This window comes from Pongo pygmaeus, chromosome 17 (genome assembly GCF_028885625.2).
Source record: "Pongo pygmaeus isolate AG05252 chromosome 17, NHGRI_mPonPyg2-v2.0_pri, whole genome shotgun sequence".
NCBI classification, from domain to species: Eukaryota; Metazoa; Chordata; class Mammalia; order Primates; family Hominidae; genus Pongo; species Pongo pygmaeus.
This window is the reverse complement of record NC_072390.2, coordinates 78,273,762-78,299,343: the sequence shown is the minus strand read 5'-3', so window position 1 is coordinate 78,299,343 and position 25,582 is coordinate 78,273,762. Positions and strand designations below refer to the sequence as shown.

General features: G+C 43.9%; 1 protein-coding gene across 1 annotated transcript in view; it reads left to right on the top strand.

The window, feature by feature from the left end:
- The first annotated feature begins 7 nt into the window (after positions 1 to 7).
- The window catches only part of KDSR (3-ketodihydrosphingosine reductase), a 40,981-nt gene continuing 15,406 nt past the window's right edge, over positions 8 to 25,582 (top strand). The window contains exons 1-7 of the mRNA XM_054461001.2: positions 8 to 647; positions 4,369 to 4,458; positions 7,388 to 7,444; positions 11,787 to 11,852; positions 12,050 to 12,145; positions 17,719 to 17,910; positions 24,282 to 24,365. Of these exons, the coding sequence (XP_054316976.1) occupies positions 540 to 647; positions 4,369 to 4,458; positions 7,388 to 7,444; positions 11,787 to 11,852; positions 12,050 to 12,145; positions 17,719 to 17,910; positions 24,282 to 24,365 (693 nt within the window). The 5' untranslated portion in view covers positions 8 to 539. The remainder of the gene's footprint in view (positions 648 to 4,368; positions 4,459 to 7,387; positions 7,445 to 11,786; positions 11,853 to 12,049; positions 12,146 to 17,718; positions 17,911 to 24,281; positions 24,366 to 25,582) is intronic.

Genomic DNA, 25,582 nt, shown 5'->3' with positions numbered 1-25,582 from the left:
TACGAGCAACCAGGCGGGCGGTCCCAAGCCGAGGGCTGAACTCCAGGAAGGAGCGCTCGTCACGCCTACACTGGAGGCCGTGGCAGGCCTGGAAACCCGCCTGCGGGGTCCTAAGAAGACACTCGAGCTCCCGAAGAGCGAGTCTTCGCAGCCCTTCCCGGCGCGCTCGCATCTGGCGCTGCCCGGAGCCCGCTCGCCACGCACAGGGACGGGAGGCCCGGTTTCCACGGGAGAGGCTGCGGACTGCGGGCCCCGTCCCGAGGCCGGGGGAGTGGGAGACACCCGGCGACCCGAGAGAGGCGATTCTGGCAGTGGCGGCGGTGGCGGCCTACGCGCCCCCTGGAAACACCGCCCCGCCTGGGTGGTGCCCGCGCCGGCTCCTCCTCTTCCCCTCCGCCGCGGCCCGCCCCGGTCCGCAAACCCAAACACTCCAGGCGCCCGCCCGCCGCGCGTGATTCTCGCCTAGCCGCCGCCCAGCCCTGCGCGCCTTGCCTGGCGGCCCCCGCCCGGCCGCTCCGGGCCCCTGGCCCCGCGGAGCGATGCTGCTGCTGGCTGCCGCCTTCCTCGTGGCCTTCGTGCTGCTGCTGTACATGGTGTCTCCGCTTATCAGCCCCAAGCCCCTCGCCCTGCCCGGGGCGCATGTGGTGGTGAGTGGCCTCCTGTTGCTGCCCCCCGACCTCCCGGCCCGCGCGGCCTTTCCGCTGCTGAGGCCGCGCCGCCTACGTCCCTTTTTCCAGGCCGCAGTCCTCAGGAAGGCATGGCCCAATGGGGAAGGTCACCTGCCGCCGTCCACCCCGGCGCTTTTCCCCCGGCCCCGGCTCCGGCCCCGGCACCCGGCCTCGCGGACCCGCCCTCCGCTGCCTCGGGCTCCTCCTAGGGCCGGAGAGCGTGCGACAGGGGACCGCGCCGGCCGCAGGGTTCCTGGGGCCCCAGGGGTTTGGTGGCTGCTCGTGAATCCATGCAACATCCCTGGGATGTGGATGTTTTGTCCTCAGTTTTTCTGATGAGTCAACTGAGGCACAGAGAGGCTGAAAAACTTTGCCAAGGACACAGCGGTCGGTGGTGCGCAGGGTGCGGCGCGCGGTCCCGGGCGGGGGCAGACAGCGGGGAAGTGGGGTCCCAGCCGCCGGGACCCGCCGAGGAAGCTCGGAACTGGAAGATGGCCTGTGCGAGTGACTGGAAGAGCCTCTGCCAGAGGATTCCAGGAAGTGACTCACCTGGGGAAACTGCTCAGAACCCAGCGGGCTGGCGGTGGTGGCTTAGCGGTATTGGGACGCCTGTCCCGTCTACACTGCTTGTTTCTGAGCTCAGCGTGGCATCTGCTGATTGCTGCTCCAATGCAATCCTTTGCTGTTTTCTAGTGGGAAGGATGAGCTAAACGACAAGGCTAGTGTGCGAGGAATGAAGGAGAGGTGGATGGGTGTGATTTATTTCTTGCCGGAAGCTCGCATATTCAGCGATCCCTGTTCTGCAAATGTGGCACCTTAAACAGAGAGAATGCCTCCTTGCCTGCGCCCAGCACTTTCCCGTTTGCAGTGGCTTTCTCACCAGCATTCTTGTTTGGATCTCCCAAACCCGAGGCACAGTGAGGCGGGGAGTTAGGAATAAGGAGGTTTGGTTACAAAGCTGGCGGCACACCTCTTCCTGTCCTATCTCTGCACCGGAGATCCGAGCCCCCGCGCTGAGCTGGTATAAGATAAGATGGTCGTTTCTCTTAGTATGCTTTAAAGCTGTACAAGGGTTTGTGAATGAGAAAATGTATCTCTTTAATTTCTCCTTTGTAAAGCTATTAGCTTTTTCCAGCACCCCTGTTCCTAATGGGGAAAGAGTGTGGATTCCTTACAAAAAATAAAATAAGGAGAAAGGCAAAACTTGACACGCTAAATTCTGAAAGTTTTACATCCACAAGAGAACTGCTGCCTCAAAAACATGGCTTTAAACGTTGGATCCTTTCAGAGCTTGAGTTTATAGAGCATAACTTTGCAAAAAGTAAAGCTAAACGCAGAATGAAAATTGGAATTCCTTATTTGTAAGACAGTTTCACTGACCCTTGACTCCAGTCCTTCCAGCCCCATCCCGCGGCAGGTCATACGTGAGATAATAAATGCTGTGTCTGTCCAGGTGGATCAAGAAGAATTTCTTATTTTTACCATCCCGCTTTAATACGCAGGATTATTATTTCATACTCTAAATAATGTGAGAATGACATGAATAATTCACATGGTGTCACCATCTGTCTTCTTTTTTAATGTCATAAGAAGAGTGAAAAGTGTAATTATTGTTCTTGAGATTTGTTAGGAGTTGACTGTGTGGTATTGTTGGGAGAGGGAGCTGATGGTTACACTGTCTGCCTGTACATAATTAAGAACAAACTTATAGCAATTGTTTCATTTTTAAAACAATTTTATATACTAGTGTTATCTGTCTAGTTACAGTAGTAAAATTGCAGGAAAAAAGCAGAAAATCATCCGCCTCAGCCTCCCAAAGTGCTGGGATTACAGGCGCGAGCCACCGCGCCCGGCCAACAACAGCTATATTTTTACAGTAATCTGCTGATAACTGGCTGATTACCGACCAAATAAATCTCTTCAGTGGTGGCAGGTTGAAGCTAAAAAGAAGTCAGGGATGCCTATGAGTCCCATAGAGATAGGTGCATTTGCGTAGGAGACACTTCCCAGTGATGTTAAAATCCTAACATGGAGTCAGAGAACTTCCTCCCAGCATGATTTATGTATAACAGTGAATATTAGGAATAATCTAAATGTCTGATTATAGGGAAATGTTTAAGTTTTGATGCAGCTCTTTGATGAAGTATTGTGAAACCTTTTCGTTTTTTGACATAAGACATTACGATATAATTTTTTAAAAACAGGACACAATACTATGCAATATTATGTAATTTGCATAGGGACAGTGACCAGAACGATATGGCCGCGTGCGGTGGCTCACTCCTATAATCGCAGCACTTTGGGAGGTCAAGGAGAGTGGATAACTTGAGGTCAGCAGTTCGAGAGCAGCCTGGCCAACATGGTGAAACCCCATCTCTACTAAAAATACAAAAATTAGTTGGGCATGGTGGCGCATGCCTGTAATCCCTACTACTTGGGTGTCTGAGGCAGGAGAATCGCTTGAACCTGGGAGGCGGAGGTTGCAGTGAGCCGAGATCGTGCCACTGCACCTCCAGCCTGGGTGACTGAGCAAGACTGTGTCTCAAAAAAAAAAAAAAAAAAAAAGAAATCAAGATAATGTTGCATTGTTCACTTATTCAGTGAAATATATAATATATATTGAGCTCTCCCCATGCTAAGTGCTAGGAATATAGTGGGGAACAGAAAAATAATTGGTGTTTTTAATGGAGTTTATGGATAGGTGATAGGAGAGGTGGTTGTGAATCAGATAATCACACAAATAAATCTAGAGCTGTTTATTATGTGCATGTCATAAAGAAATACAGTGCTGAAAAGTATGTCAGTGTGGGGGCAGGGGAGACAGTGAAGGCTTTCCTGAGGAAGTGGTATTTGAGCTGAGATTTGATGGGCGAGTAGGTGTCAGATGAAATGGGGAGAGGATCATTCTTTGCAAGGGAAGTAGGATGTGCAAAGGTACTGTGGTTGGAGGGTTTTTACAGTAATCTGCTGATAACTGGCTGATTACTCACCAAATAAATCTCTTCAGTGGTGGCAGGTTGAAGCTAAAAAGAAGTAAGGGATGCCTATGAGTCCCATAGAGATAGGTGCATTTGCATAGGAGACACTTCCCAATGATGTTAAAATCCTAACATGGAGTCAGAGATCTTCCTCCCAGCATGATTTATGTACAACAGTGAATATTAGGAATAATTCCATAATTGAAAGACAGCCAGTATAGCTGAACTGTAGATAGGGATAGAATAGTGCAAGAAGAGCTTTACTTTTCAGGATTTCCTTGTGATTGTATATTACTTTTATACCAAGCAGTCATTTCAAATATATATGCAGGTGGCCATTCTTTTCATCTGTTGTAGAGCTAATCTTGCATAAATGTGCATTAAGAAAATAAGATTCATTTGGATTTGGAATCAGAGGCAGACTAATGTATAATTTATGAGCTAGATTTATAGGGCACTTTTCCACCAGTGAACTCAGAAAAATATTATAGGTGTGCAATTTATGGGTCAATAAGAAAACAGTCAGAGCAGCAGGCCTTGCTGATAGTATCTTTCATGCTTACACTTACTCCAGTCATTAAGTTTGGGATGAAGAAGTTACAACAGCTAACCATTTAGTTCTTGTAGATTCATTTTAAGAGCCTGTCATAGTTGTTTTTTATAAAAACTTCCTACAGAGGGGAGATTTCAAGTGCTAAGAATATTTTATGATTTTGTTTTAGGTTACAGGAGGTTCCAGTGGCATTGGGAAGTGCATTGCTATCGAATGCTATAAACAAGGAGCCTTTATAACTCTGGTTGCACGAAATGAGGTAAGGCTTCTAGGTTCATTATTACTGACTTGCTTCTTCAACTTGAAATTAGTCAAAGAGGCTGTGCTAAACATCTTAGCATTCACACCTAGAAAGCGCTTCTTCCTTGATGTGAGATGTGTTTCCTGAACTACTGATTCTCTCTTGTATTTAGGCCAAACACTTCTCTGTTGAAATCAGGTCGGCCCCACAAATATTTATTTAGTACCATTGGCATATTAGGCAACATCATCATAGATACTGCAGATCCTGAGGTGGGAGAGGCCAAGGTCTAGTTTAAGGAGCACACCTGGCCATAGGAAGCCAGGGAGGGCCCTCGGCCAGGTCAGAAGTGCTGGAAGCAGTGATTCTGGAGCTGATACGTGAAGGTGTGTAGGTGTTTCTCTATAATTTTTCGCTATGATTTGCTTAGGACATGATATATATCTCTAGTGAAATCTATACACCATAAGAGGAACCTTGTCCCTCCCTAGAAGTTTAGCAAAATGTGTTTTTCTGTATCAAGTCAACACAGAATCTGTTTTTATTTTTTGTCAGGGTTTGTTTTTGTCTTGCCAAAGTTGTTTTTGGAGCACAAAGCAGTGACACTGTGTGCACGTGAACTGTCATGACATCTTCTTGCTCCCCATATGGGGACTGGGGGAAAGTGACCACAGCTGGCTCGTCTGCTGCTGCAATTCTATGCCTGGCATAGTGCTTGGCATGTAGCACATGCTCAGACATGTTTGTTGAATGAAGAAATGAAGGGAGGAATGATGGACACCCTGGGAGTGTCAGCATGGCATACTTCTGTGGGGATCTTGGATTCACCCATGTGCAAGGAGGGTGATAGTATGGTAACTGCTCAAGTGGGTGGAGGGCTGGACAGGACCCAGTAGGAATGGCAGCCTGGAAGGGCCTTGGGGGAAAATTTAAATAATGTCACAGACTTAGTCTTGGACCTCTATAATTTCTTTTTTTTTTCTTTTTTCTTGAGACAGCGTCTCACTCTGTTGCCCAGGCCAGAGTGCAGTGGCATGATCTCGGCTCACTGCAACCTCTGCCTCCTGGGTTCAAGTGATTCTCCTGCCTTAGCCTCCCGAATAGCTGGGACTACAGGCGCCCACCACCATGCCTGGCTGATTTTTGTATTTTTAGTAGAGACAGGGTTTCACCATTTTGGCCAGGCTGGTCTCGAACTCCTGACCTTGTGATCCGCCCGCCTCGGCCTCCCAAAGTGTTGGGATTGCAGGCGTGAGCCACCACGCCTGGCCTGGACGTCTGTAATTTCTTTTGCAAACCAAGAAAGACAAAATTAGCTACCTTTTATTTATAGCTTGACTTTTCTAACAATGAATTTGTTTTGGCGTTGAAGCCACCTTACATAAATGAAAACACAAATTTAATGAAATGGCATTTTGTGAGTTTTAAACACCAGTTTTGATGCAAGTAGATAAAAGTGGAGGCAGGGAAGGCCAGCATTTCAGGTCCCCAGGAGCTCACATGGGGTCCTTGCATTGCTAGAAATGAATGAGCTGAACGAAGAACCTGTGGTGTTGAGTAATTCATTCTTTTTTTTTTGAGACGGAGTTTCGCTCTGTAACCCAGGCTGGAGTGCAGTGGCACTACTTGGCTCACTGCAACCTCCATCTCCGGAATACCTGGGATTACAGGTGTGTGCGACCACACCTGGCTATTGTGTGTGTGTGTGTGTGTATATCTTTTTTTTTTTTTTTTTTTTAGTAGAGACAGGGTTTTACCATGTTGGCCAGGCTGGTCTCAAACTCCTGACCTTAAGTGATCCACCTGCCTCGGCCTCCCAAAATGCTGGGATTACAGGTGTGAGCCACTGCGCCCGGCCTCACTCTGTCACCCAGGCTGGAATGCAGTGACACAATCTCGGCTCACTGCAACCTCCGCCTCCCAGGCCCAAGCAATCCTCTCACCTCAGCCTCTTGAGTATCTGGGACCACAGGTGCTCGCCACCACGCTTGGCTACGTTTTTGTATTTTTAGTAGAGACGGGGCTTCGCCACGTTGCCCAGGCTGCTCTCAAACTCCTGAGCTCGGGTGATCCACTCACCTTGGCCTCCCAAAGTGCTGGGATTACAGGGGTGAGCCATGATGCCTGGCTGAGAAATTCTTTCTTTTCTAATGTAATTTTTAATTCCAGTCTTTGCAAAGTCAAGCTGTATGTAGATTTAGTCATAGGACAATATTATTTCATTATAGACATATTCAGGTTTAGAAACTCTGCATGCCTTTTGGAAGAATTCGCCTCTCCTTTGGTTCCTCTCTATTGCATGATATTATTTAAGTTACTTTTTACAGCAAATTAAGATAATCTGATATCTGTTTTCTTGAGACTAAGTAAAACAAACAAAATTAGGACCTTGGAAGAATTACACAATTACACGGGTAACCTTGCTTAAGAGTATTTTATAGTAGCCAGGCCTAGTTTACCCAGTCTATCCAGAAAGTGATTCTTACTATGTTTGGGTTTATAGTAGAAGAAGAAAATATTGGACAAAAAGCACTGTTGACAGGGAGTCACACATACCCTCAACTTTGGGGAGCAGTGCATATTAATAGAGTTGTTCTTGTCTTATATCACAACTAAATAATAAGACATTCATTAGAACTGTAGAGTCAGCCTCAGCAATTAGTACTGTTAACTGGGATTTTGAGGTTTATCTGTTTTTTCTATTATCTTTCTCTAATTAATTTTCAAACTTTTTATCACTTATTCATAGCTTAACGTACTTCACAACTTCTTTCTTTTATAGGCTGTGGCCCAGTCTGTCTATGCAATGTAGGTATAGTTACTGTTTTGTGTGTTTTCTGGAATTTAATATATACATATAGAAATAATTGCTTTTTTTCTCTCCTTTGCAATAAACAGACATGCATATAGACAATCACCAGGACTAATTGTTCTGTATTGCTTTCAGGATAAGCTGCTGCAGGCAAAGAAAGAAATTGAAATGCACTCTATTAATGATAAACAGGTAAATCTCTGTCTTCAGAATGCATTTCCTGTATAACTCAGCACAGTTGTATAAAGGAAAAACAGGGTTACTTCAACTGTGAATAGTTAATTGAAAGCATATATGATTTTCCCAATTAAAAACATATTGTACTGTTTTTTAAAAGGTGGAATTGTTTGAATTGTCTAGTAACTCAGAATATCACACACACACAAAATGAATAGACTCCCACACACATTCATATCTACAAATGGTCAAATAACAGAATGTTTTACTGGCAAATAATTTCATTTTAATTATTTATTTAAATGAACTTTATACAAATGCTTAAGAGGAAAGGAATATTTAAAATTTATTTGGTTATGGAATTTTTGATGAATAAAATGCTATTTATATTTCAGTATAAAACATAATAAATTAATAATCACACACCCATCACCTAGCCTAAGAAGCAGAAATGATCAGGGTCTCTGAAGCCTCCCCTCTATGCCCCACAGCAGCCTTGTCCCTCTTTTCTTCTTCTTAGAGGGTCAAACGCCAACCCGATTTTTTGTGTTGATCCTTTCTTTGTTTTTTTCTTTTCTTTTTTCTTTCTTTCCTTTTTTTTTTGAGACAGTGTCTCACTCTGTCATCCAGGCTGGAGTGCAGGGGTGCGATCTCAGCTCACTGCAGCCTCGACCTCCCAGGCTCAAGCAATCCTCCCACCTCAGCCTCCCTAGTAGCTGGGATTATAGGCACATGCCATCATGCATGGCTAATTTTTGTATTTTTGGTAGAGATGGGCTTTCGCCATCTTGCCCAGGCTGGTCTTCAACTCCTGGGCTCAAGCAATTCGCCTGCCTCTGCCTCCCAAAGTGCTGGTATTATAGGAGTGAGCCACTGCGCCCTGCCTCTTTTTCTTTTTAATTTTACCATATATGCACATAACTCTAAATAATAATATATTGTTTATTTCTTTTTTTTTTTTTTCCTGAGACAGAGTCTCTCTCTGTCACCCAGGCTGGAGTGCAGTGGTACCATCTTGGCTCACTGCAACCTCCGCCTCTCGGGTTCAAGCGATTCTCCTGCCTCAGCCTCCTGAGTAGCTGGGATTACAGGTGTGCGCCACCACACCTGGCTAATTTTTTTTGAATTTTTAGTAGAGACGGGGTTTTACCATGTTTGTCAGGCTAGTCTCAAACTCCTGACCTCAGGTGATCTGCCTGCCTTGGCCTCCCAAAGTGCTGAGGTTACAGGCGTGAGCCACTGTGCCTAGCCAATATATTTAGTTCTACTTCTTTTATTATATCATTCTTATTTTTAAACAGCTTTATGAGATATAATTTATATACCATACAGTTGACCCATTTAAAGTATATAATTCAATGATTTTTAATATAGTCATAGAGTTGTGCAACTGTCATCAGAATCAATTTTAGAATGTTTTCCTCACCCCATGAAGAATCTCCATCTGTATTAGCAGTCACTTGCCATTTCCTCCCAGCCTCTTCTCAGCTAGGCACTCATCTACTTTCTTTCTCTATAGATTTGTATAACTTCCTTCTTTATGCTTCTTATGCAACTTGATTTCTTCACTCAATATTATTATTATTTATTTCTTTATTTATTTATTTTTGAGATGGAGTCCCGCTCTGTCACCCAGGCTGGAGTGCAGTGGCACAGTCTCAGCTCACTGCAACCTCTGCCTCCTGGGTTCAAGCCTCAGCTTCCTGAGTAGCTGGGATTACAGGCGCGCATCACTATTCCCGGCTAATTTTTGTATTTTTAGTAGAGACAGGGTTTCACTGTGTTGGTCAGGCTGGTCTCGAACTCCCAACCTTGTGATCCGCCCGCCTCAGCCTCCGAAAGTGCTGGGATTACAGGTGTGAGCCACCATGCCCAGACCACTCAATATTATTTTTTAGGCCAGGCACGGTGGCTCATGCCTGTAATCCCAACACTTTGAGAGGCCGAGACGGGCGAATCACTTGAAGTTAGGTGTTTGAGTTCAGCCTGGACAACGTGGTGAAACCCTGTCTCTACTAAAAATATAAAAAGTTAGCTGCACCTGTAATCCCAGCTACTCAGGAGGGAGGCTGAGGCAGGAGAATCGCTTGGATCTGGGAGGCAAAGCTTGAGGTGAGCAGAGATTGCACCGCTATACTCCAGCCTGGGTGACAGAGGGAGACTCCATCTCAAAAAAAAAAAAAAAAAAAAAAAAAAAAAAAAAATATATATATATATATACACACACATACATATATGTATGTGTATATACACATATATACATACATATATATGTGTATATACACATATATACATACATATATGTATATATACATACATATATGTGTATATATATACACATACATATATGTATATATATACACGTATATATGTGTATATATATATAATTTTAAAAATTCATTTATGTTGCTGCATAAAGTTGGAATAATTTTTTTTTTTTTACTGCTACGTAGTATTCTATTGTATGTATAGACTCCATTTTGTTCATCAGTTCAGCAATTGGTGGATATTTAGGTTGTTCCCAGTATTTTTGTTAGTGTGTTTTGTTTTTTACTATTAGAAAAGCTTTCACTATTCTCTTTGTGCACATGTGCAAGAATGGTGCATACCCAGAAATGGAGTTGCAGAGCTGTAGTGTATGCAGTTCTTCAACCTCACCAAAGTGGTTAAGCTCCCACAAGTAGGAATGCGGTTCCTGTTGTGCCACATCCCTGCCAGTACTTGGTATTGACAGACTTTTTACTTTTTGCCTTTCTGATGAGTTTTGAATAGTATTTCACTGTGGTATTCATTGACTTTTTCCCCTCCAGAATGTTAGAGATCTTTCCACGTGCATTAAATAAATTTGCCTTAAATTGCTGCAGCCTAGGATTGAAGTGCACCAGAGCTTATTCCGTCAGGTCCCTGCTATTGAGCTATTTCCATTCTTTTTATTTTATTTTGTATTTTTATTTTTGCAATTGCAGTCTGTGCTGCAAGTAAAAATCCTTGTGTACATCTTATGCACATGTGAGTTTTTCTCTAGGACTGTGGTCTTTACCCCCTTCTCTGAAGCCCACAAGCATTGGAAAAACACCAGCTCTGTAAATTGCCCCATTTTTTCCCGTATTCCTGTAATATCTGATAGAGGAAGGAGTATGGTGTGAAGTCATGGAGTCAGTGTTCAGGGCCAAGGCCAGTCTTGCCTGCTGCCAACACTGTCTCTGCTCTGGGCTTCCTCATCATGACACCTTCTACCTCTTCATCTACCAAAGGACTTTAGGTCAGGTAGAAAACTTACCTTTCACATCAAGGAAGGGAGATAGTGCTGGGGCAGGCGAGAATGAGCTTGATCCTTCTTCTGCCCTGCCGGGCTTCTAGGGACCTTTTGTGTGTGTGTGTGTGACTTGTTAACATTTTTTTGTTTTGAGATTTCATTTGTCTGTGGCATAGATTTTATTAATAGTAACTGATCTAATACTGTATGAAAAGGCTTGTTTTAAAATTAATCATATGATTACTACTGCCTTTTTTTTTTTTTTTGAGACGGAGTCTCACTCTGTTGCCCATGCTGGAGTGCAGTGGCGTGATCTCAGCTGACTGCAGCCTCTATCTCCCAGGTTCGAGCAATTCTCCTGCCTCAGTCTCCTGAGTAGCTGGGATTATAGGTGCCCGCCACCACGCCAGGCTAATTTTTTGTAGTTTTAGTGGAGACAGGGTTTCACCATGTTGGCCAGGCTGGGCTCAAACTCCTGACCTCAAATGATCTACCTGCCTCGGCCTCCCAAAGTGCTGGGATTATAGGTGTGAGCCACCGCGCCTGGCTGATTACTACTACCTTTAAAACAATGTTTTCTATCTGAGGTTGTTGGGATAAAATCCACTCTAGGTATACATTACAACCAAGGGCAACCCCTCTAGACTAGAATGCTGCAGGTTATATTTGCAAAGAGGGCTGTTTCCTTTTCTTAGGAATTTTGATCATTTGGACAAGATTCCTTCTTGAAAGGAATCAGCACTGAGGCCCTGATATGGGATATTTCCATCACTCCCCAGGGTCGGCCTGTGCCCTTTCACAGTTCCTTCCATCCTCCATGCCTGGCTGTGGGCAACCCCTGATCTGCCTTCTGTCACTATAGATTAGTGGCATTTCAAGAGGAGCATTTATATATTTTTAAAAAGATTCCTCAGAGTTTTAACTCCAAAAGCTGCCAAGAAAATTAGATTCTGCTAATTGCATCATCAGCAAACACTGAAATCTGTTCATTCAATATTGGCTTCCTTCTGTATTCAATGAATTGTCTTTTCTTTAAAAAATATCTTTAAGAAATAGTTTGGTACCTGCAAAACTTTGATCACTTTTTTTCTTTTTTAACAGGTGGTGCTTTGCATATCAGTTGATGTATCTCAAGACTATAACCAAGTAGAGAATGTCATAAAACAAGTAAGAGGTTGTGCTAATTGGAATTCACCAATGTGCTTGACTTTTGATTTGTTCTTGCCATTTTGCTATGTGGCTTGGAATGGACACAACTTCTCTATAGGTTTAATAGTTTTGTAAATTTTATTTATCAGCATGGATTTGCTGCTGAGTGGTTTTTCTTCTCTGTTTCCTAATGCCTACTCTGCTACATTTTCTAGGCACAGGAGAAACTGGGTCCAGTGGACATGCTGGTAAATTGTGCAGGAATGGCAGTGTCAGGAAAGTTTGAAGATCTTGAAGTTAGTACCTTTGAAGTAAGTAAAAATGTTTGCTCACTGCAGTAGCACATATACTAAAAGCAGAGCAAGCCACGGGTAAAAGCTTTAAGAATCAATTAGATGAATGCATTCAGATGTCCACGGAAGCTTTAGAAGACTCTAGAGGAAGGCTGAACAAGGTGAAGCTGAACAAGGTTTTCGTCCCAGTGTCATGACCATTGAACCTTAAGAGTTCAGACATTTTACAGCTGAGAAAACCAGCTCAAATGGGAATGGACCTTCTCATCTGACACAGATTACTGTAGCAATTCACTGAGGTCATATTTTCAAGAGAACACTTTGTAACCTAAGAGATGCCGGATGTTCATATCAAACATCAGTATTATTAACAAGGAGAAACCAAAAAAGTGGAAGGACAGACTCACTAGAGTTCTCAAATCAAGATAAAAAGATACTGCATCTTATTGATGTTTACATTTTTAATCAGGTTTACCAAGGAACTTCTTGTGTTAATTTATTTCAGCACCAAAGAAATGAACATTAGATTTGAAATTTTTTTTTTCTTTTTTTGAGATGAGTCTCACTCTGTTGCCCAAGCTGGAGTGCAGTGGCGTGATCTCAGCTCACTGCAACCTCTACCTCTCAAGTTCAAGTGATTCTCCTGCTTCAGCCTCCCTAGTAGCTGGGATTACAGGCACATATCACCACACCCAGCTAATTTTTTTTATTTTAGTAGAGATGGGTTTCGCCACGTTGGCTCGGCTGGTCTCAAACTCCTGACCTCAGGTGACTGGCCCATCTCTGCCTCCCAAAGTGCTGGGAGTACAGGCATGAGCCACCAGGCCCGGCCTGAAATATTTTTAAAATGGAAAACGTTTTTTAGTTGCCATTGCATCAACAATCTTTTTCTTTCTTTTTTTTGAGACAGAGTCTTGCTCTGTCGCTGAGACTGGAGTACAGCGGCGCAATCTCGGCTACTGCAACCTCTGCCTCCTGGGCTCAAGCGATTCTCGTGCCTCGGCCTCCCGAGTAGCTGGGACTACAAGCGCCCACCACTGCGCTCAGCTAATTTTTGTATTTTTAGTAGAGACGGGGTGTCACCATGTTGGCCAGGCTGGTCTGGAACTCCTGACCTCAAATGATCCACCCACCTTGGCCTCCCAAAGTGCTGGGATTACAGGTGTGAGCCACCGCGCCCAGCTTAAAATCTGAAACTGTTTGAGTGCCAACATAATGCTCAAGGAAATGCCTCTTAGAGCATTTTGGATTTCAGATTTTCAGATTAGGGATGCTGAACCAATAAGTACAATACAATATTCCAAAATCCAAAAAAACCCAAATCCAAAACACTTCTCGTTCCAAGCATTTTGGATAAGGGACACTCAACCTGTACCACAGTTGATGCATTTTCTAATGATAGGAAATGATTTTTATTTAAAATGAATTCTATCTCAGTTATACGTTTGCTTTATTATTTTCAGTTTTTATTGAAGTTGACATGCAAGTAAAATGCCTGTACACAGGCTGGGCGCGGAGGCTCACGCCTATAATCCCAGCACTTTGGGTGGCCAAGGTGGGTGGATCATTTGAGGTCAGGAGTTCAAGACCAGCCTGGCCAACATGGTGACACCCCGTGTCTACTAAAAATACAAAAATTAGCCGGATGTGGTGGCGGGCACCTGTAGTCCTAGCTACTTGGGAGGCTGAGGCAGGAGAATTGCTTGAACCTGGGAGGTGGAGGTTGCAGTGAGCTGAGATCACGCCCCTGCACTCCAGCCTGTGCAACAGAGCGAGACTTCGTCTCAAAAAAAGAATGAAATAAAATGAAATGCCTGTACACAGTACTTTGGCATGAGCGAGAATTAAGCACGTCCTGTGTGACTGCACCAGGCAAGGACTGTTGGAACTTGCACCTGGTTTCTTCTGGACTTTTCTCCCTGTGACTTTTCCCTTTGCTGATTTTGCTTTGCATCCTTTCCCTGTAATAAGTCTTAGTCCTGAGTAGGACCATCTGCTGAGAACTTAGACCTTTTAGTGAATCATCAGCCTGGGCGTGGTCTTGGGGAATCCCAATACTCTTCCCTTAATTTTCCTTTTCAGTGGTTTTCTTTGTGGTTTCTTGGTGCTGTCTCCCTCTTATCTCCCTGTAGATGTTAAGGAGAATTCTTTTTAGGTATTCTTTTGTCCTTCATTGTCTCTGCTTTGAATGTGTGTTTACTTTCTCTTAGAGGCCAGTGGCTCTGTCTTTGGTGTGAGAGACTTCACTAGAAGTCTGGAGGCCCTTGGCTGTATTTTCGCATTTCAGAATCAGGCACTAACAAGGTGATTAGGACTTCTGTGCTTGTTTGTGGACCTGTTTGACAATGGATCCTTTGGAAGGGTGATTTTGTGGTCATATCTGTGGACGTAGTTTCAATGTCATTATCTGTAAATCTTTTCTCTTGGGTTGGTCAGAAGCCCTGAGGAGTGTCCTCCAGCCTCCTGTGAGGATGAAGCTGGGGAGTGTGTTGGTGTCTTCGTGTGCGCCATCTAGACACACTTTCCCTTAAACCTCTCTCTTTATCTAGACTTAGTGTCCCTAGAAACAGAACCTCCAGTCTCCTGCCAGGCTGGAAGAGGGGTACAGATGTACCCTGTGGAGAGGGGAAAGACATCTAAGATCTAACTGCCTTTTTTTTTTTCATTGTCCTACATTATTTTTTTAATTTGAAGTGAAATTCATATAACATAAAATTAACTGTTTTTAAAGTGAGCCATGCAGAGGGATTTAGCATATTCACAATGCGGTGCAGCCACCACCTCCACCTAGTTCCGAAACATATGCATCACCTAAAGGGCAGCCCTCACCTGGTAAGCAGGTGCTCCCCATCCCTGCTCACCCCCACACCCAATCTCTGACAACCACCAATCGTATTCTGTCTCTGGTAATTTCGTATGATTGGAATCATGATATGTGCACTTCTGTGTCTGATCTCTTTCTCTTAGCATCAGTTTTTGAGGCTCATCCACATGTAGCATATATGGGTGCCTCATTCCTTTTTATAGGGTGGTAATATTCCTTTGTATGGATCAACCACATTCTGTTTAGCTATTCATCATTGAAGGCCATTTGGGCTGTTTCTAGCTGACTGCTTATTAAATAGACTCTTAATCCCTACTCCTGTCTCAGCCCCATGCCAGCCCACCCTTCCCTCCACCCCAGAGACTCTTACAGCTGGAGCCTTTTGGGGTTCTGTGGTAGAATCTGGCTTTTTAGTTTCTCCACTCCTCGCTTAGCATTTAGTTTTTTGTGGTCTGCTAAGTTAGTTATCCCTCGTCAATCTGTTCTTCAGCTTCCAAAAGGTTATTGCTGTTATTTTTATTCTTATTTTCTTTGTTCTTGTGTGTTCTTGCCTTAAAAAAAATCTCTTCACGGAGATTTTAGTAAGGTTTCTAAAGGGAGCCGAAGTAAACACATGCATTCAGTGTGCCGTCTTTTTCAGATGTTCTTTTAGAACTTTTTTTTTTTTTTGGAGACGGAGTCTCACTCTGTCACCCAGGCTGGAGTGCAGTGGCTCAATCTTGGGTCACTGCAGCCTTCACTTCCCAGGCTCAAGCAGTTCTCCTGCCTCAGCCTCCCGAGTAGCTAGGATTACAGGTGCCCACGACTATGCCTGGCTAATTTTTTTTTTTTTTTTTGTATTTTTAGTAGAGACGGGTTTTCACCATGTTGGCCAGGCTGGTCTCGAACTCCTGACCTCAGGTAGTCCACCTACCTTGGCCTCCCAAAGTGCTGGGATTATAGGCATGAGCCACCGTGCCCGGCTTAGAACATTTTTTATTATCAAAACAATATTATGTTACGAAAACACACTTTTGGGAAAAAAAAGAGAATCCCAGCATCCTAACTCAGTCACTTATGATCTTCTGTATTTCCTTGGTCTTCCTTCTGAGCCTGTGTACTTTTGCTTAACCTTTGAAGTAATTACAGTTACAGCATATATACACTCTAGCTTCTCCTTTTTAAACTTAAATAGCATAGATATTTTTCCCTGTCACTCCCAGTGTTTCTGGTCATCATGTAAAAAAATTATTTAGGCCAGGTGCAGTGGCTCACGTCTGTAATCCCAACACTTTGGGAGGCCGAGGTAGGCAGATCACTTGAGGTCAGGAGTTCGAGACCAGCCTGCTCAACATGGCGAAACCCTGTCTCTACTAAAAATACAAAAAATTAGCTAGGCGTGGTGACTGGTGCCTGTAATCCCAGCTACTCGGGAGGCTGAGGCAGGAGAATCGCTTGAACCCAGGAGGCAGATGTTGCAGTGAGCCAAGATCACACCACTGTACTGCAGCCTGGGTGACAAGAGCAAAACTCCATTTCAAACAAATACAAACAAACAACAATAAAAAAATCTAATATTCTCTTGACTTAAGATATTATGATTATATGTTCATGTTCTGTTGATAATATGAAAAAAAATTATGATTGATCTCAAGTTCCACAATTGAGGTATTTAGTTTTTATTTACATGATGATCTAATATTTTTACAAATATTTCAATATTTGAAACATTTTAATGCAAGTATTACTAAATTTTCAAGTTAAAATTTAAGGTTTTTAAGAGCTAGGGCTAGGCACAGTGGCTCATGCCTGTAATCCCATCACTTTTGGGAGGTCAAGGCAGGAGTATTGCTGGAGCCCAGGAGTTCAAGACCAGCCTAGGCAAAATAAAAGGACCCTGTCGCTACAAAAAATACAAAAATTAGCTGGGCGTGGTGGCATGTGCCTGTAGTCCCAGGTCCTCGAGGCTGAGGCAGGAGGATTGCTTGAGCCCAGGAGATTGAGACTGCAGTAAGCCAAGGTTGCACATTGCACTTCAGCCTGGGTGACAGAGTGAGACCCCATCTCTCAAAAAAATAGTAAAAAAGCAAAAAATAAATAAAAATTAAAAGCTTCCAAGACAAGGAGAAAATACACTATTAGTACTCTTACCCATCATAATGGGAGAGCCAGTGGTTCTTGAGGTCCAGGGCTGTGCTAGCGCTTAACTTGTGTTTTCTCTTTTAATCCTTGCAGCAGCCCTATGCAGTCATACCCATGTTAACCTTGTTTCCAGCCGAGAAAATAAGTAGAATGTCTGACTTTCTTATTCATCATCAAATAGGCAATAAATGGGAGAGCCAAGGCTTGAAACCAAAACTTTTAATCACTCTCCTACTCTGTTTGTGTTTTTCTTATGGCTTAGAACTAATAGGGCTACAAATACTTGGAACCTCTTTCCTAAAACTGTCTTTCAGAAAGTGCTACCCACAAACATGCAGTATACTTTTTATAAGGAGAAAACTAACTTTGACCAGTTTTCAGGAAAAACATTAACTGCTGTCGTGGTCAGAATGCAAGACTAGACTGAAACAGGCTTCAGATGGTAGGTCCTGAGTCTTCAAATGCTAGGTCTCAAATCACATTTCATTTATATCATCATGTCATCATTCATTCATTCAGCAAGCCTATTGAGCTTCCCAGTCGCTTGAGCTTGCATTGAAGAACTGATATCCAGAAAGCAGACTAAATTCTCCATGTGCACAGCCTTGAGGCTTTTGACCTCATGTGGCCTCTTTGTTCCCTGCAGAGGTTAATGAGCATCAATTACCTGGGCAGCGTGTACCCCAGCCGGGCCGTGATCACCACCATGAAGGAGCGCCGCGTGGGCAGGATCGTGTTTGTGTCCTCCCAGGCAGGACAGTTGGGATTATTTGGTTTCACAGCCTACTCTGCATCCAAGTTTGCCATAAGGGGATTGGCAGAAGCTTTGCAGATGGAGGTAAAAGTTGTATTCATTTTTGTATTTATTCCTCTCCGCTCAGCAATATACATTCCGCTTTAGTTTTGTAGCTTCTTTACATGTGTTGTTGTATTAAATTAGAGATTTTTAGATTTGACATTAAATGTGAAAGAGAATTGGCTCAACCCTGAGTTTTGCAGTTAACATTTTTCATTGCATGAAGATTATAGTGAACGACAGATGCAAAATGGTAATGGGATTTTTGCTTGTTTAACTTAATACACGAAATATTAGTCATCTCTTCATAGTGTTATTAGTCTAATACTGTGTGAATGTGAGTAAGGTTAACCAGATATTTTATTTTATAGAGATGTTTCTTTAACAAAAAGATTGTCCTTATGACTGAATAATACATGAAATTAGTACATGTTTGAGGGAAGAGCTTGAATCAGCTGCTAATTTTTAACTTTTAGACAAGTCATTTAACTTGCTCTCAGTTTCCTCATCTATAAAATGGGAGGGTTGGAATAAAGCAATCATTTGACTCTCCCAATATTTATATTTTCATATCTTAAAGAATTGTTGGGAAAATGAATGCTTTTTATTTACATAGTTAATGGAACATTTTGTGGAAGAAGGATGTAGTTAGGATTTGCATCAAAATAGCGTTTGTCATGATGAGCGCAACTTTACACCTCAGCTGCATGAAGCCGACTTCCACATTATTGTCACACAGGAATGCTTAGAGAGCATCACATACGTGTCTACCCAAAAATCACATGCTGAAAAAGGCAAGGGAAAGTTCTTTCTATTGCTCTGTACAGTCGTCCCCTCTTATCCGCAAGGGATGTGAACTAAGACCCCCAGTGGATGCCTAAAATGTTAAGAGCCCAGAAGAGTATTCACTGTGGCGAACCCTCTTATAGTAAGAGTGTGCTTTTGGGAATCCTGGTTGATGATTTAGATCAGGGGCTGACAGAACTTTCACCAAAGGGCAGACAGTATATATGTTAGGTTTTAAAGGCTGAATGGTGCCTAATACACCTACTTAAGTCGGCTATGATAGCAGGAAAGCAGCCTTACTAGACAATGTGTAAATGAACAATTGTCACTGTGTTCAATAAAACTTTACTTACAAAAAACAGGCAGAGGGCCAGATCTGGCTCATAGGCCATAATTTGCTGACCCCTGTTTAGAAGACCCCCATAAGAGACCTTGATGGCGTGTGATAGAGCACCACATTGGTTAGATGTGGGACGAGTGTTGCAGTACAGATGAGTTGCTGGGACAGCGACAGTCCTGATGTGCCACGTAGGGACTGATAGACCATGCCATTCTCATACCATAGGAACCAGCCACAGATTTTATTGTTATCAACTGGCCTAATACTCTTAATAATATATCGTTATAATATGCTTAGCCAATAGGACACTGATGGCTGTGAAATTTCAAACAAGAATACTGATATTTCTTTTGAAGTTTTTAACTTTGAAAAGTCCTCCTGTGAATAACTGTTTTATTTATTTTTATTTTATTATTATTGTTTTAGAGACAGCATCTCTCTTTGTTGCCCAGGCTGGGGTGCAGTGGCACAATCATAGCTCACTGCAGCCCTGAGCTCCTTGGCTCAAGTGATCCTCCTTTCTCAGCCTCCCAAGTAGCTAAGACCACAGGTGCACACCACCACGCCTGGCTAATTTTTAAAATTTTTTGTAGAGAAGGGGTCTCACTGTGTTGCCAAAGCTGGTCTCAAACGCCTAAGCTCAAACAATCTTCTGGCTTTAGCCTCCCAAAGTGCTGGGATTATAGGTGTGAGCCAGCACACCCAGCCACCATTTTATAAAGTTTTGTAAAGTATGTGAGGGAGATGTTGTGATGCCACCTTATGAGAGGAAAACCCAGTTTTCAATAAATTCAGTGTGTTGCTCAAAGTCACATAGTTACTTAGTGACAGAAATCATAACACGATCCAAGCCTTGACCCCAGGTCTGCTGCCCTTTTGCAGCAGATGATGCGTCCAGCTAGTTGCTTCACCTGGCTAGTTGCCCCGGCCCTTTACTTTGGTTTTAGAATCCTTGTAGGTGAAGGGGTGTTTGCGGGATGAAGAATCTGCCCATTAGGGCTTTTTGCAGAGCTGTGTCAGCATTCACTAATTTAGAGCGAAGTATATTATCTGGGTGGCCTGGTTTCACTTCAAGTAGAACAGAGATGCTAAAAAAGAGGAAAAAGAAAGTGGATTGCTGGTACAGACGGAGCCCCCCAATCTCTGTGACAAGTGTGATTTGCATACTGCAAGTAGCCAGCCTGCACGCTCAAGTCTGTGTGACTTCTGTCCTTATTTGGACTCTATTGAAAATACCCTCACTTAAAAAAAAGAAAATAAAATGAACTTATCCCATGAAAAATAGGTTCTGGGGAAAACAAACGCAGTCATCAAAATCTAGTTTGTTCGTAGTAGAACTTGCATCAAACCAATTATTATGTCCCTACAGTAATTATATTAGCATTTTTCTGAAACCTGGATAATTTGGTCAAGGTAGGTGTGTTTTCTGTCAATGCAATCTTATGTAATTGCTCAAACTCCAAATACTTTTTTTTTTTTTTTTTTAAATTTTTATTTTCTGGAGACAGTCTTGCTTTGTTGCCGAGGCTGGAGTGCAGTGGTTTGATCTTGGCTCACTGTAGCCTCCACTTCCTGGGCCCAAGCAGTCCTCCTACCTCAGCCTCCCAAGTAGCTGGGACTACAAGTGTGTACTACCATGCCTCACTGTTTTTTTGTTTATTTTTTATTTATTTATTTTTTGTAGACATGGGGTCTCGCTCGCTATGTTGCCTGGGCTGGTCTTGACCTCCTGGACTCAGGTGATCCACCTGCCTTGGCCTCCCAAAGTTCTGGGATTACAGGAGGTGTGAGCCACTGTGTCTGGCCTCTAAATATTTTTGACAATTCTTTGGTTTCATTAACTTTGAAGTCTCCCTGTCTACCTCCCTTTGCCCCCAAACTAAGGTAGGACCCTGGCATTGTTATGGGTACCATGAGTAATTTTAAAAGAATGCTTTGTTGGCATTTTTTGGTCTTTTTTTTTTACTTAGTCTTTTAGGAAGAAAGGTAAAGATTTTAAAAGTTACTCTTTTGGAAAGCAGACTTCTAAGATGGGTTACAGCTAAAGATGTGGTAGCAGAGACCAAGCCCATAAAATAAAAACTGATGCTCCCTTTTCTGCTTTTCTTACCTTGATCATGCCCCTCTCCTCCCATTGCTTCCTTCTGTGGTCTGAAAGTAAGCTAAAGCTTAAATTCTGGAGTTTCATGTAAACAGCTGTGATCTTCTTTCCAGCGCCCCCTGTCTTTGTTTTGATGGAATGGGGAACAGCACATCCTATGTGGATTATTTTAATAACAAATCTGTTCTTTTTTTTTTTTTTTTTTGAGATGGAGTCTCACTCTGTTGCCCAGGCTGGAGTGCAGTTGTGTGATCTCGGTTCACTGCAACCTCTGCCTCCCTGGTTCAAGCGATTCTCCTGGCTCAGCCTCCCAAGTGGGTGGGATTACAGGTGCCCACCACCATGCCCGGCTAATTTTTGTATTTTTAGTAGAGATGGGGTTTCACCATGTTGGCCAGGCTGGTCTTGAACTCAGGTGATCTGCCCGCCTTGGCCTCCCTAAGTGCTGGGATTACATATGTGAACCACTGCACCCAGCCCACAAATCGGTTCTTGAACAAGTGGTCATTTGTCTTTCTGTTTGAGGTTGAGGCCAGGGAGAAGGGAAGAAGTAATAGTAGGATGGGTGTGGGGCGGAGTGCGGGCACAGAGAATGGTCAGGCAACAGGGATGAGGAGCCCCAGTGGCCGGGCAGCAGGGGACTCAGTGAGGACCTGGCTCATCCATTCTTAGAAATAGTGGTGATCTCAGGGAGCTAGCATTGTCTTATAAGAACAAGTAAAGCCAGACTACCCTCATTTTTGTTTATGACAGGGTTATGAGATCAGTAGATTAAAAGAAGGTGTAGATGTGGTTTAGTATATTCAGATTTTAGCAAATTATTTGACCAAGAGTTTAAGGAAACTGGAATCTTAACCTTATGCTTTGTTCTTAGAACGATACTGGCATGTAGAAGTAATTCAGTAAGTGCTCGTTGTTGCATGAATAAATAAAATAATATATAAATGGTGAGGTGACTAGCCACTGGAGGTATCCAGCCAGAGACTGGGAGGGTCATTTGGTTGGACGGCATAGCGAGAATACCAATCTAGGAAGCGACTGGACTGGTTTCTCCCAACCCCAGCAATCTGTGTTCCTACCTCATGAGGAAGCTGTTCTGAAAAGCTCTGTTTTAACATTTGGCAATGCAGCCGTAACCTTGAGTTTGAGAAGCACTGCTCTAAAATCCTGTCTTCCATTAGCTTTGGAGCCAGCATCCTTCTTTACCATCAGAGAGAAGGCAGAGGGGCAGTGCAGACGTGAGTTTCTGGGCAGTCAGTGTCAGTCTTTATGTGGGCTGCCTAATGACCACTCGCTGGATTTTTTTGTGGTGTTTTTCTCTGGTCTATGCACAGCAGAGGGCAAGGCTGGGGGAGACAAAGTTTTTATAAGTCACTATCTCAAAAACAAGTGGAAGCGAGTTTCTGGCTCATCTGCCTCACTGCCTGGCCCTGATCCAGAGCTATTTATGAGCATGGCTGGGCCGTGAAGCTGCATGCCCTGGCGATGCCCAGTGGATGGGCTGTCCCACACCCTAATTGTGCTGGAATGGAACCCACAAAGACATCTCACTTTCACGACTGCACTTTCCAGGATGGCTGGCCTGGATCTTCTGCTTGCAGGCCTGTGTGTGCTTCTCCTTCCCCTTGAAGCTCCCCTTAAAGCCCTCAAAACTGTGCTCCACTGAAGGAACCAGGGAGAAAAAGGGCTGCATAAGATGAGACTCTGGGCTACTGTTTTTTTTTGTTTTTTGAGATGGAGTCTCCCTCTTGTCGCCCAGGCTGGAGTACAATGGCATGATCTCAACTCACTGCAACCTCCGCCTCCCAGGCTCAAGCAATTCTCCTGCCTTAGCCTCCCGAGTAGCTGGGATTACAGGCAACCGCCACCACACCCAGCTAATTTTTGTATTTTTACTAAAGACGGGGTTTCACCATGTTGGCCAGGCTGGTCTCGAACTCCTGACCTCAGGTGATCCGCCCCCCTCAGCCTCCCAAAATGTTGGGATTACAGGCGTGAGCCACTGCGCCCGGTCCCTGGGCTATTCTTAAAGGCCGTCCCATTAGGCAGTGGTGGTGTTGATTTTCAGCCTAGGGTACCCTTCCGAAGATGTGCAGTGGCGGATCTATCAGCTGCCTTTCCACTTCCAGATCCCTTAGGTGTTTTCCTAGGGACAAAAAAGTGAGCCAATACCAAATAAAAATCATGGCAAAGAGATTTTCATGGTATGAACCACTGCTCTTAGAGTTGCTAATTAGCAGGGCAAGATAAGCATGTGCAGCAGGGCTGTGACTGAGCCATCTGTGGGAGGGTGTGTCCTGGCCAACAGCAGAAGAATCTGCTGGAATTGTTGGGGGTGTGTGTATGAGTGGGGTCGTGAAGTGCAAAGTGTGCAGGCATGGTGGTGAGGCACACAAGTGTAACAACCTGCTCCAAGTGTCAGATTTAGAGGAGCCACACAGAGTTTCAGATAAGGCAGAGGGCTTTCCCTATGTGAATGCAGGCTGAGATTGTCCACAGGGGAGGTACTTGGCTGGTCTGACTTGGAAGTTCTACCCAGTGGTTCTTCCTGTTGGTTCAGTGGAGGAGGAAGTGACTCTTGACCTCCTAATGTGCAGAGGCCGATTATACAGGGAGCTCTGAAATAAGCAGACTTCTCAGGGACAGTTCTGAACTGGGTTTGGAGTAGGGCACAAGAAAGGGATAGGGCAGCAGATTTTAATGACCCCAATGTATTTTGTGGATGAAATCAACACAAGAGTATCAGAAGCAGTCTGAAGGAAAAACAGATGTACAGTCTGGTGAAGAAAGGAGGGGCAGACCGGTCCCATTGCCTTGATAAAGGGCTTGGATGCTGTGCAGTGCATGTGGGAACTGGACTCTTTTTAAAACACTGCCCTCCTCATCGAACGGCTCCCAGGGCCTCTGCCTGGGCAGCAGGAGCGGAAGACAACTGCAAAGGAGGTGACTTGCCATACTTTAGGGCCAGCTGTTTTCTGGGGTCCAGGTTAGGGTGAGCTTTTTGCCTTCATTCTGGAATCATCATGGAGAGGGGTTTCTCAATGCAATTGGTGTAGTTCCCCGCTTACAGAATCACCCCATTGTTCTCACCGCTTTTTGAGAATCAGGGCAGCCAGTGCAGGTTGGCAGTGTAGGACCTCAGTGTGTCTTGTTTACTGAAGGTACACGTGTTGTTTTGAAATGCAGGTGAAGCCATATAATGTCTACATCACAGTTGCTTACCCACCAGACACAGACACACCTGGCTTTGCCGAAGAAAACAGAACAAAGGTCAGTATCCTACATGTCCCAATTTGAACCTCTAATGTTTACTGCTTTTCTGATTTTCTTTCTACTCTTCAGCTCACACTCATTTTCACCAATCAACAATGTTTATTGGGTAGAGTGCCTAGCTGGTTTCTGATAACCTTGAGATTCTCCAGGCAAATATTCCTTCTTTCCTTCATCTTTTCCCTCACTTTCTTTTCTTAAAGTTTAAATTTCTACCAGATTTTTTCTCTATAGAGACAGGGCCTCACTCTGCCATCCAGGCTGGAGTGCAGTGGTACAATCATGGCTAACTGCATCCTCAAACTCTCAGGCTCGAGCAATCCTCCTGCCTCAGCCACCTGAGTAGCTGGGCCTACAGGCATGTGCCACCACACCTAGCTAATTTTTAATTTTTTTGTAGAGATGGGGTCTCACTATGTCGCCCAGGCTGGTTTCAAACTCCTGACCTCAAGTGATCCTCCCTCCTCAGCCTCCTAGGTGCTGAGATTATAGGCATGAGACATTGTACCCAGCCATTTCCAGCACATTTTTATCAAAGAAGTATGTCACACAGTTTTAGAGTCTAATATCAATCCTTTGCCTCATCTCTCCCATTCCCAATTCCTACTCCCTAGAGGTAGCCATTTATTTTAACTAACATGTTTATACTGCTTTTTTTTTTTTTTTTTTTTTTTAAGATTTAGAAATTATTTATTGACTTTCTACCGTGGAAGACAAAATTTTAGACCAGGCCAGCCACAGTGTGGCTCATGCCTGTAATCCCAGCACTTTGGGAGGCCCAGGCAAGAAGATCACTTGAGGCCAGGAGTTCAAGACCAGCCTGGGCAACATAACGAAACCCTGTCTCTACAAAAAATTTAAAAATTAGCCAGGCATGGTGGCACATGCTTGTAGTCCAAGCTACTCAGGAGGCTGAGGTGGGAGGATCATTTGAGCCAGGGAGGTTGAGGCTGCAGTGAGCCGTGATTGTACTACTGCATTTCAACCTGGGTGACAGAGCGAGAACCAATATCTAAAAAAAAAAAAATTAAAATTAAAAATAAAAAAATACAAATTTAAGGCCAGCCATGGTGGCTCACACCTGTAATCCCAGTACTTTGGGAGGCCATGGCAGGAGGATTGATTGAGCCCAGGAGTTCGAGACCAGCCTGGGCAACATAGCAAGACCCTATCCCTACAAAAAAATTTGAATCGTTCCAGCTACTGGGGAGGCTAAG